We start from the raw sequence: 21,284 nt of genomic DNA on the forward strand, positions 1-21,284 counted from the left end.
TTTAAAGGGTGGATAGTAATAAAAGCAAGAATAAAAAGATGCCATTAAGTTCCTCACCAGAAAGACATTTCCAAAACATTTGCCATCCTTTTCTTTATTAAAGAGAGAAAAAAAGTCTTTTTCCAAAGCTTTCAGTAAAACGCTCCTCATTACAGAATATTTCTCTGTTCACTACACTTTCTCAGATGCCATATTCCTCCCTGAACAGTAATCATCATCACTACAGTTTGGCAAACCATTACAGCTGAAAATTCCTCCATGGGGTTGATTCACATCAGCCTCAGATAAACTACACACTGACACAACACTTCACAACACCTAATCAATATATCAAACTGTGGTTAATAACTCACTGTGCGGGAAAATAAGCACCCAGTCATCTCCTTTGTGTTGTAAAAGTTGTAAAGCAACTTTGATTTTAGAGGGAGAAGATTAGAGCCGTGTGCACTCAGCTGAGGAAAGATCCTCCCGACAGAGCTTATAGGTGTTGTGAGAAACAGTGAGTGAATGAAACCTGACGCTCATCTTATAAAGCTTATTTTACAGTTGTAGTTTGATTCACTCACTTAAATCTCTCTGTAGTGTTCAGTCTCTATAATCTAAATGACAGAAGCTCTGCATTTATAGAATTGTTGTGTTGAGGATCTTCAGCAGTGGCGAGAGCTGTGTGGACTTTTTTTTTTTGCCCTGTGTTTCACCTCTCAGGCCACAAACAGAATGGCCTCACTGTGATTGGTGGAGCTTGTTAGGGCTTTACACAGCCTTAGAGGAAGCTCTATAGACACTCCTCGGGGCTGAAAAAAACCCTCACTCTCACAAAACACTAAACTAAGTATATATAAAATATTCTGATTTACAGACGACAGTGTGAAACTGTATTATTCTGATATGAAGACACTATTGAACATCAATCAAAGCAAAGCCTGCAAAAGCAAACAATGTTCCTGAGATTGATTTTTGCTGACTTCAACTATATTTCTTTTTCATTGCATACTTTATTCTATTTTGCAGTTGCAGATGTACATAGAAATAAATAAAAAAATAACATTCTTTCCTAATTCTGAAAGCAAACCTTCACCATTGACATGACTGACATGGATACAGAGAACTCTAAAATCTCAAAAATTTAATAATAACGCATTTTAGAAATTGAAATGATGACTTACAGAAACAGAAATAACTAATCTGACAATCTGAGATCATATAGTAAAAGGTTCATCTAGATGATGAAGGAAAAATACGACAGAGGTACAGCCGTGAGTGGCAGAAGGTGTAACAGACTGAATGACTGAACCAGACAACTGCTCTCGGGGCCCTTAAATCCCCAGCTTTACTGTTTGGCAGCTGGTTTGTGGTTATTTGACCAATTGCACTTTTGTTTGGGATTATGGATATGGGAGTATACTTGTTAAACTACAGCACAATATCCACTGACAACATGAAGGTATAGGTGGATCCCATCTTAAAGAGGAACCCTGTATCAAAAGTAAGGTTTAAGACCTTCATCATTGATCAACAGGATGAACAGACTTATTTTATTAATTAAGTAATCATTTATTTCATTCCATTTACTTATTGTCTCTCTTTTCTTCTTGGTGATAATATAAAATACTTAAAACCTTTAAAACGTATTTCTTCTTATGTCTGTTTTACTTTTACTGTCTTATTGTGAAGCACTTAGTGATATCTGCTCTGGAAAGGTGCTGTGTGAATAAACTTTTTACTTACTTTAGTGCAAAAAATATATGTAATATTGTAAGAATATAAAACTATGCAGTGCAAGCATTTGATAATTGACTTGTTGATTGTGATTGTGTAATTAAGTATATATAAATGTCAACATGAAATAACCAGCTACACTCATGAGATAGTTGCTGTCCAGATGCCTCTCGGGTTGCAGTTTTTCGTTTTCCTGGCAGTGTTGTTAAGTGACCAGTAGAGGGAGTCATTATTCCAGTGTTCAGGCCCTCTCAGGCTCAGGAGCATGAAGAGCACTTTGATATTCATAGCCAACAAATATGATCAAAATTAGGTGAAAAACCAGCAGACATTTGGCACATCTGATTCTTCCATCTTCCAAAAAGAACACCTGACACATCTCACGTCACACATATCCTCCTCAAGCTTAAGACCTACTGGCTGACGTAAACCTCGGGCCTACACTGTGCTAGGAATTATAATTGGGGTGCATTCACATGAGGGGGAAATAGAATTTTTTTTAACTCTCTCTTTCGACCAAAGCATTGTCTCCTGTAATTCTGAAGTCTCTCTTTCTTCTCCCACCAATTAGAGCCGGGCACACTGAGTGAGGGGGAGGAGAAAGGACGGGCCATCTCCATCAGCCTGCTAACCACTCAGGGGAGCTCATTAGAGCGGCCTGCAGCCCAGAGGCTTGGTGTTGTGTTGGCACTACTTCTGACACCACGTCAGTACTGGCTTCAACGCGACTAAAAGAAAGAGCCGGAGTGAGAAAGCAAGAGGAGCTTTCAAAATGCAGCGCCTGACAGCCTGTCACAACACTAAGGTGTCCACATGTAATGTGTAACCACTGTTCTAAAATGCAGGACGTCTCAGGAAACGGTTTCCTTTGAGCTGCCTCTTGGATCAACTAATTGAATCAACGCTTTTTGTGCAAAGAATAAAGCAGCTCGGGCTGATAGTGGCTGCCCAAATTTCAGAAGAGACAACGTTTCAGCATCAGCCATTGTCACACACACACCCGGTTGATATAATCATTCTAGCACTGATAGAAATAAAATTTTGCTTCCTCAGAAGAACACCTCTGTATGCCCTGTACATATTCAAGCAGCAGCTCTACAGCAGCGAGAATCTGACAGTGAAACTTCCAGAAGCCTGTGATGTCAGGCCAGGAAGACTCCGCAGGGAGAAGACGAGAGCCCCGCTTCTGCTGCGTAGGAGCTTTTGTCAAAACATTTAAGCATATGCTCTCTCATATGTGTGCTAACAGCAGGCTCTGTGGTGGATCCAGAGCTCATCTCCCTATCACATAGCAGCTCTCTCTCCTTTCAGGGAGAGGTGACTGCTTATTTTGGTACCCGGCTCGCCAGAGTTGGCTGGCAGGGCGAGCATTGAAGCATGGTATACAAAGAGCTGGCATGCCATGGTGCCTGCTTTGAGAGATGCCCTGGTGGATGACTACAGTAGATGCTGCACATGTTCCACTGACTCACCGTGGCAACAGACGGCAGATGTTTGTGTGCACAGGCAGAGCTGGATTTAATGAGTATTTACCTGTCTTGTGCAGAGAGATGTTGGCCACATCCTGCTGTCAGGCTGCTGAGTGTCACCTCACGGGCCAGCCGTGAAGGATAATTCTGCTTTATTACAATCTGGGTCATATTTTGTAGTTTTTGTTTCTATTCCTACCAGCAGTGAGAAGACTGTACACACGTTGCTGAGACCTGGGATCACGGTGTGATGGACGAACCCATGAATAAAAGAAGTTGAATTCTTTCCGAAACATTATGATATTGTAGTCTAACAGTCTATGTGTGAGCATGTGAGAACATGCACACTGAATGACCTCTGACCTAAAGGCATAAAAATGCCAGAAGAAGACATTGAACAGAACCTAAAAGCCGGCCTTTCCCCTCACCCAACACATGAGCTGATGGACTATCCTCTCTTTCCCTGCTCGCTTCTCTGAAGGCATAACTTTGGGATAAGCCCACATTCCTTAGTGCCTCCCTCACTCTTCCTTTGCTTTTTTTATTCACAATGAGTGCCTAGAAATTGCGAAATTGCCTACCAAATTGTATAAAATTATATATCTTGACTTTTTTAACCAATGTTAAACTTTGTTGTGCTTCATATTCTGTTAATTTACATGGTACCACATGGTCACCCTGTGACCATTTCAGTAACAACTTTCTAGAGTATTGCATTTGAGTTGTTTGATATTAACCAGTGTAAATGTATTACTTATCTATGGTTTGAGTTCTAGTATCATCTAGACCTTTTCTTAATAGTTCTTAGCTGCAGATTAGAAAAATGAAGGTATTGATTTTATTCTGTATTTATTTGGTTAATAAAAAATTGCAATTTCTAAGTTTAAAGGAGTTAATTAGTAATCATGGCGTTTCCTTCAAAAGAGCGCCAAGGATCCTGTTTCTTCCAAAACACGCCTCCTATACTATAAAAACTTTTACAACTCTTTGGCAGGGCTTCTTCTCTTTTTCTCCTGGCCTTGCCAGCAGTGATGGCCCATCCGCTGCATTTCGGGCGTTGTCTTTTTCACTTTGTCGGAGAGCTGAAAACTCCAGAAAGAAACTGACAACTAAGAAAAAGAAAGACTGCAAAGATGCCTAAAGCCACAAGCCGAGTACCAGTTTAGCCATCACACATCATATGCCATTTGAATATCTATTATTTTTGTAATCTCCTATTTTTATCATGTGGTTAAACTTTTTAAAGACTTTTCCATGGACTGTTTTGGTTAGTTAGCATCCAACTCTGGAGCCTGCAACTGAACGCACCAAGACTGGAATACACATCCCTACTATACTGTGTGTACACTACGCTGCCTCAGCTAGTCTGAGACTGGATTCACCCTCCTGGGAAGCACTGAACCAAAGTGCTTCACTTAACCTGCAGCAGTTCTCATCTGGCTGCCACCTTGGCGACCTGAGGATTACAGGTCGTTGCGCTTTTGACTTTTTTATGACAACCCTCGATTACATTCCCCATCCCATGTTATTGTTGTTGCTGTGCCTCTCTGTGTGTCTCTCTCTCCCCTCTCTCCCTCCCTATTTCTTTCTCAACCCAACCAGTCAAGCCAGATGACCGCCCATCTAGAGTCCAGTTCTGCTTGAGGTTCCTTCCTGTTAAAGGGGAGTTTTTCTTTGCCGCTGTCGCCAAGTGCTTGCTCATGGGGGAATGTTGGGTCTCTGTAAACAGTACAGTCTAGAGCTGCTCTATGTGAATAGTGCCCTGAGATAACTTATGTTGTGATTTGGCGCTATATAAATAAAATTGACTTGACAACAGTCAAGACCATGGCAGAAGATGAAAAGCCTGGAAAAATTGTGTCCATGTACATGAATTGGAGATTAAATTTCGTGACTATTTCACAAACGGCTGTAAGACTGGGTTGATACTGTCATTCTTATTATGAGGATGGGCTGGTTTATTTACAACACTTTTCCACATAGATAAAGCTGAGCATCACTGAACAGTATACTCTTGAGTTAGTCTTAAAACATTCTAAATTTGCTACCTGTAAGTCTTGACAAAATGACGAGCTTGTAGTAGTTAGATATTAGACAAGTCCTCTGTCGTGCCATGTCACACAAAACACAACACAAGATAGCTTTTGACCACTTCATGAAACATCAAAATACTTTTAGACTTTGAAGACATTAGTCATTGCAAAACATCTTTCAAATGTGTTGTCTGGTGAGAAATGCCATGAAAGACTCGCTGACATTTGTGATAGCTTTCATGCCAAACTGAAAAACTGTGAGAAACTGCAAAGCTAAGAAATCACTGAAAGAAGTCAAGAATTGTTTGACGCAGAAAGTCTTTCTTCAAAGGGAACTCATATTGATACAGTATGAGAGCTCATTTCTACCGAGCTGTGACTTGATAGGAGGGATCAGATGAAAGCTGCCGGCATAAAGGAGGAACAGAACAATGTGATTGTTAGCAGCTCTTTGAGGAATTGTTGTCTTCAAGCCAGAGGAGGAAGAGAAAATGAGTGGGGTACAGTCATGTTAAAATAAAGCAAGAGATATCACAGTAACTGGTGAAAAATGCCAACGACAGCCATTATGCCCCTGATGTCCATTATCATCTCAGCTGATAATCTCCTATGAATTTCTAATAGGCCTCGTCTCTCCTGTGTCATCAAATACTTTATCTGCAAAATCCATCAAGCGGATGCCTTTGTGGGGTGAAATGGAGACAGGGAAGAAACGCAAGAAACCACAAAATGGCCCATATGAACATGCAAACACACACTTGAAATCTAAGCTACTGGCTGAACATTACACAGCTACCTTGCAATCATCTACACATTGATTGCTCTGCTCTTCTATCAAAAACGAACGTACATCTGCATACTGGCATGTTTTCCCAGTCTCTTATAAACCACACCCCCGCCCACAGAGTGACATTAAAAGCTAATCAGATGTTAAAAGGCTTTTCATTAGGGCCAGAAGAAGACAGATTGGTGTGTGGGGACCACTGACTGTGCAGCAGTACTGCCCAGTAATTACCAGTGGTCCACCACCTGCCCCCCAATCACACTGCCATCTCATCCTACTGCTCATAAAATATGCTTCTACACAGCTGTGTACATTCTACTGACATCTACTAGCTCGGTTCACTGTCGAGAACCCGTCTTTCTCAGTAACTATACATGCTTACAGTAGCCTATATAAATCCACCCTTCTGAAGGAAGTCATTTAATATGGTGCAAGCACCAGTTAAGGCCTGTTTTAGATATACATTATTGTGAATGCGCCCTGTGAGGTCAAATAATGCCCCTTTTATATTTTCATTTTCATAGTCTTTTTACAAACATCTGCATGTTTTTATGGTCAAAAAGCACCTAGTTACAGCTGTATAAGCCATGGATGCAGCCCCCCCTCAGCCTGATACGGGCTGTTTTGTGTCTGCTCAATGCCCCTGTCCTCTAATAGGCTGACTGTTTTCTGAGTGACGCGCACCAAGGCCAACCACAGGCAATGGAGAGAGCAGAGGAGAGGAGAGAAACTAGCATGACCACAAATGACAGCATAACACAGCAGACACTCTCACACTGAGCTGAAACGAGACAAGTGCACATAAATTAGGTAAATAACATAAATAGACATATTTTGTTCCTTACAGGACGGGCAGGGGGTCCCATTGGAGGGGCGGGCCCTCCAAGGCAATGGTAGGGGAAACACTGAGTGTATGGTTGTGACATCACAACCTTATAGAAGTCCAAACTGTCCATTTAAAGGCACAGTTTCTGAATACATGCTGTTTGCATTTCTTTGTGGACTGAGTGTTTTGATACTATTTATATAGCACCTACACCTGCTTTATAATAAAAAAAGAACGCACATACACACACACACTTACTTGCCTCTTCTGCCAACTCTATCCTCCCTCTTCTGAATCTTCACCCTCCTTCCTTCCATCCTCTCAATCTCCTCCGCATTAATTATGACATTGGTAATAAAGGTAAGTGTTTAACGGGGGAGGAATTGCAAATGAGCAGGAATTGATTGGGCTCTCTCTCCTCCTAATTGATTGCAGACTTCAGGCACGAATTATGAAAGAGGAGGAGGCAAGGGAGAGAGGAAGAGAATTAAGGGCGTTGGGTGGGGGGTGGGGGTTAAAGGCTGGTCCACCAGAGGAAGGTTGGACAGTGGGGGGCAAACAGAAAAAATATAAGGTCAAAGGGCATTTGTGTTTTCCGATATATAAAGAACTTGTTTCTCTAATTACTGTGCTGATACCTTATTAAAGTGATTTTTTTACACACCTGCATGTATAATTACAATTAACTGGCGAGATTCAACTGACCATACTAAACCTTAACACTAAATGGCAAAACACAAGCAATGACAGCATATGATACAGCTTGCAAACGACAATTCAACATGTACTCCTCCCTCCTCCCAGCCTCGCCATACTTTGTTTTAAAATCACCAACGACATCAAGCCTTTCCACCAGCAGTGAGAGCAGTAATGTTCATCCACCACTGCTGCTCCTGGCTGATACAATTAAACAGTGAAAACAAAAACCCCAGGCAAACACTGCTAGTGATGGATATTTTCCCAGAGTGCCAGGCCAAAGGGTGTGGGTGAGTAGCAGGAGGTGTTCCAGGGACCATTAGCCCCCTATTGATTAGCTACAGGGCTGTATATTATAAACAGCTTTATTGTGATATTAACAGAGCTGGTCTTGAAGTAAATAGCTGACAAACAAACCTTTCTTATACAAGTCTTTCTAAAGTATTTTCATTTCATTATTTCTTTATATGAACACAATTATAGTAATAAAAAAGTTATTTCCTATAAATGGGTAAATTTTGAACCTTTACACGTTTTCTTTGGATCAGATTCCTGAAAGCTGTTGAAAATAGCTTGTACAACCACACACTCTTAGGGAAAAATCAGTATTAAAAATGCTATTATACATTCTATTTTATAGGCTACAACGCTCTGTTTTGATTTGAAATTAAAGACAGAGCCTTTCGAAATTATTTTAAATGAGAAAAATACCGTCCTGTGTTCAAACTTTCCACTTGACTTGTCTGTGGTTTGGGACTGTGATTGGAGTCAAACAATGATGTTTTTAGGACTTACGTAATGTGACCAGCCAGATGTTGGCAGAGCAGGCTCTGTTCTGTACTGAGATAATGATGAAACCTTCCTTCGCACTGCACTTGAGTGGAAATCCACACATGTTGTGGGTTGTTTTGGATTAGTTATGCATACACACAGCCACAATCTGGCGAGTGCTACCTCCAGCTGTTAGGTAGAACTTAGTAATGCTTTCTGAATTTACAGAGGTGGAAGCGGAACTCTTCCTGAGGAGAAAGTAATGGACTTTCTGAAGCCATACTGGGAAGAGAAAGGTCATGGAGAATATGGCCAATAGCTTAGATTTTAAGTGGTTGCAGGGTCTCTAATCCATCAGAGTGCCATTAGCAGGTGGCACATTACTGTTATGAGAGTCAGGGGGAAGTCAGGCTTCAGTGCGCCTCACAGGGCAGCCAGGGCCGGACCGGTGGTACCCCCCGGACAACTGACAGCCCAGGGTCAGAGCCTCAAGGCCACTATGGCCATTAATGTTGGATGAGCTCGGCCACACTGAAATGCATAAAAGATGGAGGAGGACCCCAGGTGGCGGCTGCGCCCCTGACAACCTCAGCCACTGTCCAGTCATTATTGACCGAGCCATGGGTCACCACTGATGCTAGAAATGGACCAATTATAGCACCTGACAGTGATTAAAAAGGACTCAGTGCAGCAGTTGCCTGAGCTACAATGACATCTAAGTTATTAGGGTGACATTTATTCATCGTTATGGCAGTCAAAATCCATTACTATTCCATCCAAGTCTGTTTTAAAGGCAATAAATGAAGATGATATTGCTGTCTAAACGCAAACATTATGGCTTAATGTGCTGATGCTGCAGACATAAAAGAGGACTCCAAATTCCATACTGATGTTAAGTTGCTGCATTGTGTAAAGATACAAGCAAGTTAGGGCAAAAATGTTTGACCAAGATTCAAATTTACAATAAAAGTGACAATAAACTAAACACAGACAAACACACTTTAATCCTACTGGGAGCCATTGAAAGAGCTTGAATCAAATTACAGGTGGAAATAAGAAACTACATTGTTGAAATATTAATAACAGCTAATAATAAAACTGGTATGCAGTCAAACAACAAGCAATGTTAAAGCACTACCTTCTGCAGAGCTAACGGTTTCCTCTTGGCATTCTTCAAAAGTAAAAGATTCTCACAGAAAGGTAGACGAAGAAAAAGCAGACAGAACTCTTCTTCAGCGTCTGGTCTTCTGACCTGCTGTGTTCATCACTGCCGAGACAGTCAAGGTAAATTAGCTTTTACATAACGAGACCAGATCTGACAAGCCTAATCAGGATGAAAAGAATTCCTTACATACTGAAGACGAAAAGTGTGAAATCGCTAAGGAATGGCAGCTGAAATAAAGTGACCTTGTAATCAATTGATCACAGATGTCAACTCCCCTGACTGACATCCCTGCGCAGAGCATGAGAGAACACAACATGCAGTTTTCTCAGCGAGTATAAAAAGTCTCACATGATTTTGGAGCATGAACCAGTCTAATATCTGTGTTTCCTTGCAGAACCCTTCCACCCCCGTCCACTACTGAATCAGACCCACACTCACCATATGTCTCCTCCGTTCTGCCCTTGCTGCTCACTCTGTTTGTCCCTGGCAAGCACTTACTGTTCTATCTATCTCTCCGCCTCCTGCCTGTGTGCCTCAGGTGTGTTACGGCAGAGGCTCCTGAGATACTGCTGCCGCTTAACAGTATAGAGGGAGGCGCTGTCAGAAAGCTCCCGGCCAACAGCTGACTGACTGCTCTGTTATGTTTACAGAAGGCCCTCTAATTCCACTCTCTGTTATACAGAAATGACTTTACCTTAAAGTGCAGTGTTGTTGGAAGGCCGGGTCGGTCCCACAGGGAGCCCCCAATTCACAACACAGGAGGTATTACTGAGTAGATCTGGCTATGACGCACCAGACATCTGCTCAACCGCCGGCTCTGATCCGCAGCGTTTACTCGCTTGCCAGGAAGCTGTGCGTGGCTGGAATAGTCGTCAAGACACCAGGCAATTTGTTGTCGAGTTCAGCAGAGATACTGTACTTCCTGTCCTCAGGGAGGCCGGGAGCACGGGATGCAGACAAACAGGTCACCTCGAACTGGCAGCTTTAACTCCCGTCTGAGTCCCTGAGTTAAATAAATAATACCCTGTGCTCCTTTGGCTTGCAGTTGAAATGGCCAGATCAGGTTGCCTGGCCTCTACTGTTTCATTGGCAAACATTTTTAAAGGGCCTGCATGCACACAGCCTTTGAAAAGAAAAAAGTCTGCTAAGAGTTCAAACAGAGCTTGAGCCAGGCTCTGCTGTAAAGCCAGGCTCTTTAAAGATAATTTATTACAAAACAAGCTCCAGCAAAGCAGGTTAAAAATTCCTTACAGATAGTGAATAGTGGGGGGAAACCACTCACACACACACACACACACACACACACACAGATGGGGTTGGTATGTAGTCAGGCATTAGCTGGGAGAAAAAAAAGAGTGGCAGAGTCAGAGCGAGACCTGCATGTGAGAAGAGGAGTTACTGAGGTATGACTCTTGTCTTCAGGAATGTTCTGCAGGCAGATGACGCTGCTGTCTTCTGAGGAGTGCTATCAAAGAGTCCATCTGTCAGTCTCAACAATAACACTATGAAAGGCCTTAGGTGTGTAAAGTAGACAGAGAACAGTAGCCCTGCTTCCTGCTGTTGGGAACACTTCAAGGGCCTGAAAATGTATTTTCTCAATGCGCTTCTTAATAGGAGAGCTGGGATTGCACGTGAACACGCAATTGTGCTCTTCTGATGGGTTTTCAGTGGGGGGTGGCTCGGTTGGAAAATGGTGATGTCATAAATTTCAGTGCACCAGTCACAACAAGAATCTGACAGACCCCCCCCCCATTTTTGATGTAAATGAGAACCACTTTGCAAAGTTTTCATGCGCTTTAAATGACAATGTACACTTTAAAGATGCACTTTTTTCATTTTATGTAGGATCCTGTTGGATCCTTGTTGTATAAATAACAAGAAATTGTAGTCCAGGAAAGTCAAAGATATTTGAAACTATTAAGAAGTTTCGATTACAAAGTTTAACATTTTTATTCTCTTTTTAAATTATTTTTATATATAGTACCCTTTAGCTATATGGAGCATTTTAGCCTCTTGGCATATTATTTTGGTTTTCTCGCCGACAAACTCATCAGCCTCATTTCCAGCTGTATCAGGCAGCTGTTGTCAGTGTCTTATAAACCCATGGTGCTCTAACTGCCAAGCACCAAACAGCAAACAGCCACAGTTAGCTACGCGCTAGTGAGCCTATTGGAGCAGCTAGCAGCTAAAGAGCCAGATATTTCCCATGTGAGCTGGTGGAGATAAAAACGGAGCTAAAAGGAGAGTGAATATTGGGGCTAAATTTGTCAGGTGACCAGAAATGCAATTCCAAATAAATACTAATGTTGCTCTGAGTCTGCTGGATGTGTGAATAGGTAAGTGTTTTCTAACAACTTTTGTACAGGTAAGGTGATAATATGTCAGTGTTGTATTTACAGCTTGTTCCTCTTTCCCCAAACGGCCAAAAACAAAAAACTACAAACAATCCATTGGCTCCATTGTATCATTTTCTTCTTCAGCTGCCACTGCTCACTGCCATACATTGACATACAGTAGAGTGTGGGTAGTGTTATGTGCCAGTCAGGAGCTCTGTGTTTTTGTGAACTAAACTGTAAATATCTATAAGGGTCATTTAAGCTAGCTATTTAAAAATACCACACGTTTGACTACAGCCTCTATAGTTCCTGCGTACATGTGTGAGTGACTGTGTGGTCATTTTTAGCAGAGCAGACACAGGGGACTCCAAGCCAAGAGGAAAAACCATGTAACTGTGGCATTCATGAGAAATCAGAACAGACGGAAAATGTCTGATGGCCAAGTTACACAAGACGGTGTGCGTGCGCTGTACCAGACAGGGATAAGAGATTCAATAAAGCGACTCGACTCACTCAAAGGGAGGAACATTTCTGTATTAAAGCATGAACTCCGAGCTGTGGCAGGCCGAGCCACAGAGACTAGAATTACAGACCATAGGAGTTTATGAATGGTGATTGGCTATTGCTGACTAAGGCTGCTCTAGCCACACTGGCCACTAATTTTAGCCTTGCTGTAGTGAAATCACTGTGTGGAACCATTAATGCTTTAACCCGTCCACTACAGCATCTCTCACAGCCTGTTTCTACTGCTAGACTCTTCTCAGTAACACACACAGAAAACTTTGTTATGGAACATCGCATGGAAATAAGTGTTGGGAGTAACAAGTAGAGTAAATCATCTCCTTGTTATCTACTTCAGATTGAATCTCCAATTTGTAAAAGTATTTTTTCATTGAAGTGCTAAACAATTAGTCCATTAGTCCAACAGAAAAGTATACAGAGTGTACAACAATTTAAATTATTATCATTTAAGTCATTGATTCCAAACCTGAGGTCGGGACCCCCAGAAGAGGTTGCAAGATAAATTTGAGATGATTAATAGAAGAAGAAAAAACAATTAAGTTATGTTAATTTTTTCCCTTTTTTTGTCAGAAATTAATGAAACCTTTTCTTCCTGGGGTGTTAAAAAATTAAACAAACAAGAAAAAAATTTGTCTTTGGTGGAGCTGGTCACAAGACATAGACAAGCCAAAAAGGTTGATGACCACTGGTTTAAGTGGTTTATCAAGCAAAAATGCCAAACATTTGCTGGATTCAGCTTCCTGAATGTGACAGCCGTTCTGTTTTATGTGATTGCAAATTAAATACATTTGTGTTTGAACTGTTTTTGCACAAAACAAGCAATCTGAAGATATCAACTTGGGTTCTCAGAAGTTGTGATGGGCATCGTTTTTATTTTATAGACTAAATGATTAAATAAAAACTGTTGGAAATTGCAGCTGCAATCAAAACTCACTGAAACAACTTTCCAGATTTGATTTTGACCCACAAGATGATGATCTACTGCATATGCCAGCTGTCAAACTAACTCTCAGACTGTCAAATAAGTTTCGAAAATGTTCAGTAAGTTAATAACAACACCTCATAACACCTCATGTTTTAACCTAACACATTTATCAAGTATTCCATGTAAAAATGCTGTGTCCCAGCTGCAGATCTAGCACAGCTGTCCAAATATATTAAAAACAGAGCAAGCGTTTGCCCAGCACATGGAGCAGCATAAGGCTGATGGTTTTCCCAGCAGTGCAGCACCATGCTTTAGAACTCTGTAACAGATATCTCCCTACCTTATCGTCCTCACTGAAATGCAGTACTTCCACATTAGATTCCACATGCCCCTGACATCATCGGGCAGGAAACTGGAGATTTGGATTGGTTAAGTTCTCTGATGAGAGGCTGAGAGGTAAAAAGAACCCCAATGTTTTTACTCTGGGCTGACAGCAGTCTGTATGAGAGAGGAGCAGCAGTCTTCCTACCAGCATCCACCTACTATGCCACTCCTTCCTGTTCTCTTCACTTGACCACAAAACATGTGCTGGTCTTTTCTTGCTGCTGAGAAAAAGTGACTAATTCTGCCGCCTGGAGGTTGGGTTACTTCTGTCACTGCTCCTTTTCAGTTCCCCTTCTTTTACTCAGCTTTTTGTAAAAGTACACACAGCAAGCTGCTCTTGTCTGAAGAGAGCAGAGCAGAGACTTATGCAGCATTACCAAGTAAGGCCAGCTGCTAAGTGGACTAGACAGTGAGTAAGATCCCTCCTTGCTCCCCTCTGTAACACTAGCACATGTTCACATTCCACCAGCCGGCTGCAGCCCCTTCCTCAGCAGCCTATCACTCACTCCTGCCACGCAATTACCCCTAAATCATCTCTGTGGATGTGTGTGGGAGCTGTGGATGTCTGACTATTGTGTGTTCTCATTGCTGAAGTGTTGGGCTGTGTAAGGGCTGTGAAACACACTGCTGCTGAATGGGCGCAGTGGTCACTGCTTCACTTACCAGCCATTTCAAAACAAACTTAAGGAGAATCGAATGTTAAAGTAATTTCGCTGAGTCAGCGCAGTTGAATGTAAAGTAAAACTTCAGTTAAGTTTGGGGGAGGTGAATTATGCAGTGTGTGGAAAAGAAAAAAATATGCCGGGCAAATGTTCTATATGAACGGCTGTGCAGCCTATAGATGCTCTGCTAAAACTCAGGATGTCTTATATGAAGCAGCAGAGGCAGTCTGACGGTGTGGACAGTCCACTCTGTAGAGTCGCCTTCATTAGAAGTCTGTTTTATCTCCACATCTCCAACAGGAGCTACAGCAGCATTTGTTGTTCTTTGTTATACTAGCAACTAACTCAGCAGGGATCACCAGTTTGCATAAAGTGGTGGAAGAAGTATGCAGATCCTTCACTTAAGAAAAGGAGCATTGCCAGAAAGTGTAATGTGAAACAGCGTGTCCTTCATTACAAGTATAAAAAAGTAAAACAAGCATAATATATTTATCAAAAAGATATCAAAAGTAAAAGTACTCATTATTAAGAATGGCCCCTTTTTTAGAATGTGATCTTATGGAATATTACTATTGATGTGTCATGTAATCAGTATTTCAGTGTTACAGCTGGTGGGTAATTTAATCTGTAACATCATACAATACATTTTATTGTATATGTCAATCATTGTTCTGTATGTACAATCTGAATCTACATTGTAACTATGAACCATAGCTGTCAAATGTAGTGAATTAAAAAGTACAAGATTTCCCTTTGAAATGTGGTGGAGTTATTAAGTTGCCAAAAATGGATATTCTCCATTAAGGTTCAATCACAATTCAGTAAAAACAAGACAAGTTCCTGAATAATCATACATAGTCAATTTCCACCAGTGGCCTAAATGAGTAAATAATGTATGACATTTTGCTCTGGGATGTTTCCCATTAGTCAGTTCATTAGTTTAGTTGACCCCATACCATCTGCAGTATATTTGTGTTTGTTTTTTGTGATTAGTGAACCTCCCTGAGGGGAATTTAACATTTATTAAAAAATTTGCTAAACAAGTAATACTTAATGCTCCTAGTCTTAAGTAATTGGTAAATGTTGGGCACACCGAACGTTCCACACAAACAAACTTCAGCTGCATGTAAAGGATATGCTGACGCATAGTAACGCAAATCCTTAGTGACCATGTAAGAAGTTCGCCTTTGTTATTTTAGACGTTTAAGAATAGCCGAGTATTTTCACTCCCTGTTGGTGTCTGTGGCCTTCCTCTGAGCAGCTGCCAAACATTTCTCTGTTTCTCTCTCTCTTACCCCTGACTCTCATGGCAGGTTTAGCTATCGGCAGTCAGAAAAAAAATCTTCCGTCATTAATGCAGTGAAAACTTCACAGAGCTCAATCCTCTGCTTTCTAAAGTTTGTCTTTTGGCTCTTTCTGAAAAAAGATTCCCGAAAAAGGTGAGGAAACAAGATCAAAAGCAGATGAAATATGGCAGACATAATTATTAGTTCATGCAAACTAGTCAACACAAGGAGCATCAATATCACTCTGCTCCATGCCACAGGCCACACAGCTCAGATTTACAGTGACTGCAGCTCTGAGTTGCACCGCCACGCTTGTACACATTCACACAGCAGATCGAGTTGACAGGAACTTTAGACTTTGATGTTTCCATTTCATGCCATGAAGAAAATCACACAGAGAGTGGCTGATATCAAACTGACCGCTACAAGGCATATCTACCACCGGGTAGTGGAGAACGGGCTGGCAGACTGAGCACCCTGCAGCACTCGGTGTGAACGAGCTGCTGGCAGAATATGACATAGCTCAGTGTCAGTGTCTGAAAACCAACAGACTCACAGGCCCGCACTCCGTTTGGCCCATAAATTAATGCAATTAGCACGCTATTAAATACGTCACAGTCTTTTTAACACAACATTTCACATGAAACAATTCACTACACTGGGCTACAACTCTACCTTATTTCTCAACTTGTTATACAGTGGCCTTCTCTGAAGATGAAAACCACATTAAGGTCATTACCATTATTTGGGTAAGCTGGTGTGAATCCTGAGAGCTTCTGGAGATTCTGAGATTCATCTGCATTTGTAAAGGCTAGGAGCGAGTTCCACTGGGATCAGTCTGAGAAAGACAAGGGACCTGCTTCATGCCTTTAGAAAGCTGTTTGATGTCCTGAATTTGGTCCTCAGCGGAGACTGCTCCCCCCAGTCCACAATGAGTGTGGAATATTAAAGGGCAGAGCTCTGTCTGTTAACTTCAGATAAAAACACTGTAATCAGCGGAATCCTTGAGGAAAAAAGGGCAAAGCCCCGATCTTTGTGGGTGAATTGAAATGCATTAAGGAGTCACTTTTATGTGCAGTTATTCTGTCAAGAGTTAACGGCGGTACACGGTGGGACTCAGGTCATGTCCGCCTGGGGAAAAGTGGATGAGGAGGAAATGTGAGGCAGAATGGAAGCAGTGGGTGTGAATGATGAAGGGGCGAGGGAGTGGAGGTGTCTTCAGCGCTGATGAACTACTGTTTGGACAGTTTGATGTGGGCCAGTGACCCATAACAGCAGATAGGGTAGAGCTCCACCGAAGAGTTTTTCACCTTGCTGCTCTAACTCCAGCTCTGCACACAGCACAATCATAGGTTTTCCTCACAGTCATCAACACAATAGCCATTATTGTCAACCCCAGCTATTAACACACAGGTAACCCCATTAGCAGACAAACAGTGGGGGTTGACAGATTACCCACTGGGGTCATTGATCTACTGGAGTCAAGAAAGAAACTAAAAATTTTGGTTTTATTTGCCCAGATTTTGAGATATCAGTCTCTAAAAGTCTCTTTTATACTTCTCTTGTGTATATATGAATACATTCAGCTGCTCACAAAACATAGAAAATAACACAATATTCTAAACCATTTGAATCCCACCTTCAAAAAAGACCAGACCTAATTTGAGTCTGAATAAAAGTTGTCTAATTGTTAATGATCAGGGTGGAAATGGATAGTGAATATAGAACAGCAGGTGGGGAAATACAAGTCAGAATTGCACTGGGAATATTGCAAGTTTTTTTTTTTTCAACTAGGGGCAAACAATTGGTGGAGATTAATGTAAAGTTGGTCTGAAGTGTAGGCAATATTGCACAATAAAAAAGTAAGTTGCATATAATGGGAGGAGGAAAAGATAAAGTTTCTTTGATATGTCTATGGAAAAAGAAAAAGAGAAAGCTATTGACAAAAAACTGAAAAGCCAATTTGAATGCACTTTTCAGACGGTCCCCAACTTTGGATTTGCATCAAGTTGTAAAAGGTGCCAGGCTTCAATATCAGACCACAAGGTAATAACAACAGCTGTGCAACATCAGTCAAGCTTTTTCCTGCGGTGCACAACAAATCTGGAGAAAACTGCTGAAAAGTTATTAAAGATGAACTTCGCTGAATGTTTGAATATTGAACCATCAACTCTCTTTTAAGCCTTTAGCCCACAGTGTTTGTTTACATTTTTCTTAATCTGCATCATGGAAAGTCATGCTGTTTTGGCTACTCGCAGCTCCTGTTTGCACTGTGTCACCATGTGACACCATTGATGTACAGACATCACTGGATCACTTATAAACTGAAGAAAAAGTCTGATGATTTGGAGACATGAATATTATGGCAAAAAAATTCAGCTCTGAGCACATTATTTGTTCAGAGTGCATAATGTACTTTTATTTATTTATATCCCTACTAGATACCACTAGAGGCAAGTGAGAAATATTTTTTTCATAATTTGTGTGAACTGTTCCTTTAAAAATATCTGCATAAAAAGCACAAGATACAGTTTACTGACTGTTGTTGATTTTCCAGTTGAGAAGACCAAACACTGTTATGAATGTGTCTGTCCTTTGTTCACAATCTCATACGGACCCAGCACACAACTACAGCTGAATACTGTCTGGCACCCACAGCAACTCAAAACCCCACAGCAAATGAATGCTTTCCAGTTCCACCATGCTCCAAAACAACACAAGAGTTTGGCTCATCCTCAAGCTTAATGAAATGGGTCTACACCATCCAATCACTGACTGGTATTTAAATGGAAAACACATGAGCATTAAGCCGTGTCATGGGGGACGTTTTTGTCTTCACCCCCCAGAGACATGGCTGCATGGAAGTGAAGGTGGGGGGATGGGTGGACTCATGAATAAATATGGCCTGGAGGTGTGTGACAATTCATACTCGGAGATGCTCCATTCCACATCACATATTCACGCTTTTGATTACCTTTCTCTGAACCAGACCAAGAGTTTGCTCACTTCAACTGACCCCACGGGTGTCTTTCTCATTACACTGAGAAAATGAGACGACACAAAGACCAGGAAAAATTACTGAAATTAGCTCTCAAGCTGAGTGTGGCACTTAGTTTGGCCTATACTATAAAACTCATTTGAAAGTTTTAACAGAAAACTCTTGAAAATACATCAGTTTATATAATGGACCATTTTGCAGCCTTATTCAATGCTACTGTTCAATTCACAGCTCTTGAGCATCAATGTTTTTACATTACATTAACAGCTCTCAAAAGATGAGGTTAATGTGTAAGTTATTGAACAGAAAATTAATCATTGCCCATTCCTATATCCAATTAGTTTTGTATTTTATTGGCTTAAACACACAGTCAACTAAAAATCATAATTTTCCAAGTTCTAATCTTATGCCCCTGTGTTAACTGTTCAGTTATTTTTTGATATATGGCATATCATTTTTTTAGTGTTTTATTATCAAAACCCCTCTCCTTCCCCTTCCTGTAAAACATAAAAGTATCCAATAATAGGTGATTTGACGTGACTAGCAAACCCCTACCATCATATAAGTCAATTCTTGACCGTTAGCTTGTAGGTCATCGTAGCCAGCAGAGCAATATCACGAGTCAGAGGTGTGTGTTTGAACGTCTGTTGGCAAAAAGCTTTCATGTTTACATTTCCAAAAACGTGTTTTTGCTCTAATTTCTCCCTCATCCTCCACTGAGGACAGCTGACAAGCTAGTATTGGCTACCTGGTTACAATATCTCATCAACAAACACAAACCAGGGGCACAAATTAGTGTGTGAAGTCTTATGACAGTACATCCATCTTGTAATGCAAGCGGTTGATTCTCAAAAAGATGAGCCAGAGCCAGCTAGTCACCTGGACAGTCCTTAAACTGTGGCGGGTAGAACTATTTATGTCACAAAAATATAAAAGTAGTGATTCGACAGCTAATGTAGCCAACTATCATGTTACATTTTATAACCTCCTTGTGCATGTTGTAATAACTACATTTAAAAGAAATTGAATTAATTGAATTAATTAAAGTTATTTCCCAGCAATAGTTTAAAGTGGGACTCCATCAATTCAATATTTCACTTCCATGCGTGACATCACAAGATACAGATTAAAAAAAGAATGATCAAAATTAAAGCAGCAGATCCTGAGATATCCCAACTTTTGGGCTCTAGTATATGTCAATCTCAAAAAACACTAGACCCTACACTTCCCATGATGCAACTCAGTTGCATCTTTCCATTTGACCCTGATTGCCTGGAAAATGCTAATGTCTTTCAAGCCAAAGCCCCCAAGTTTGTAACACAGGTTTTCTGTTAGGAATTTGTGGTCTCCAAGCACAGGTGTTGATATCTCTGATTTTAAAGCTCCTCCAGAGACACAGACAACATTATACAGCTGTTTTCACAGGCTGAGTAGTACTCCCCATGCCGACTAAACTGACTTTTATGTGTAAAATCTTTGAAGTTCCCGTTAAACTTGCAGGTAATTACCCTTGTATTGTTGTGAACACTTCTGATGTTCGTATTTGCTAAAATATCTGCTAGAAGCTTACATTAGTGTTTGCAGTGGAAAGTTAGTCACAGTCACAAAATCTCAAAAGCAAAAGACAGAGTGTGGCAAACACCGACAGGAACAGTGGACTGCAGAGCACGTGTCGCCTCATATTGCCGAGCCAATAGCTTTGAGTGGGACCACACACACAATAGACTGAATACTGGAGCTTGTCAGGGGCCAAACCATAACAATAGCACTTCCATTCAGACCAGTTGACCTTGCAGACACGTGGGTCCCCGTGCTACATTTCAGCCCCTCTCAACATGGGAAATAAAAGTGGGTGGGTGGTGGTGGTGGTGGTGGTGGTGGTGGTGGTGGGGGGGGGGGGGGGGGGGGGGGGGGGCTTGAACGTGGTTGTTGTCCATCATTCATGTCTGGTTCAAACATGTTACTTTACAAAAGGAGACAGCAAAGAAGTCTGTTCACACTGAGGACCAGAAGCCTGGGCTGGTTACATTCCCACAGAGTTACCATAATGTACTGACTGTGACATGCTGCTATAATACATTACTTCAATCTTAACAGGGTCATAGCTATGTGTATTTTGCCTAGGCTAGGAAAAATAACATGGAGTTTTATATTCAGAGTTTACACACATGGTGTCTTACCTTTTATAGAACCCATGCAGAGGCTGGAGACAGAGGAACTGCCAGTAATCCAAACAAAAAGCTTTGAACTTCAACATTTTGTCAGCCAGTTACAGAAGCTTAGATTAAAAATGTCATTGTGCGTGAGGTCCATAGAAAAAGAAATGTTTGCTTAAAATGAAAGCCTCAAATGTAGAAGAACAAAGCAAATCCTGCACAGTTCAGACTGTAAAGCAACAACACTGACACCCCACATGGTACAGTCCCATCTCAGCATCTGCCTGTGTGTATCTGGGCCGCATGGAGGAGGCTGAACCTGCATCCCTCTCCTCCTTTTGTTACTCCTGAGCTGTCCTGTCCTGTCCTGCACTCCTTGTATGTCCTAGTGCTTAGATAGAGATGTCAGCCTCTGGACATCATGGCTTCTCCTGTTGTTGAGCATAAGGTTTGTCCCAACAAAAGCCTCTATTGTACCAGATCTCCTCCTCGTCCTCCTCTTCCTTCTCTCCACGATCACTCTTTCCCAGTCAGTCAATAGAAGAAGAGGTT

The 21,284-nt window shown here is 41.4% G+C and overlaps 1 protein-coding gene across 4 annotated transcripts in view; it reads right to left on the reverse strand.

Annotated features, from left to right (window-relative positions):
- Positions 1-21,284, reverse strand: part of iqsec1b (IQ motif and Sec7 domain ArfGEF 1b) — a 199,363-nt gene that overhangs the window by 54,819 nt on the left and 123,260 nt on the right. Inside the window, exon 1 of one of the 4 annotated variants that reach the window (XM_067588399.1) lies at positions 13,587-13,953. The exons of the other annotated variants lie outside the window; for them this stretch is intronic. Within the exon in view, the coding sequence (XP_067444500.1) occupies positions 13,587-13,633 (47 nt within the window). The 5' untranslated portion in view covers positions 13,634-13,953. Of the gene's footprint in view, positions 1-13,586; positions 13,954-21,284 lie in introns of those variants that run through there. 4 annotated transcript variants of the gene reach the window in all.

Source organism: Thunnus thynnus, chromosome 4 (genome assembly GCF_963924715.1).
Source record: "Thunnus thynnus chromosome 4, fThuThy2.1, whole genome shotgun sequence".
NCBI lineage: Eukaryota > Metazoa > Chordata > Actinopteri > Scombriformes > Scombridae > Thunnus > Thunnus thynnus.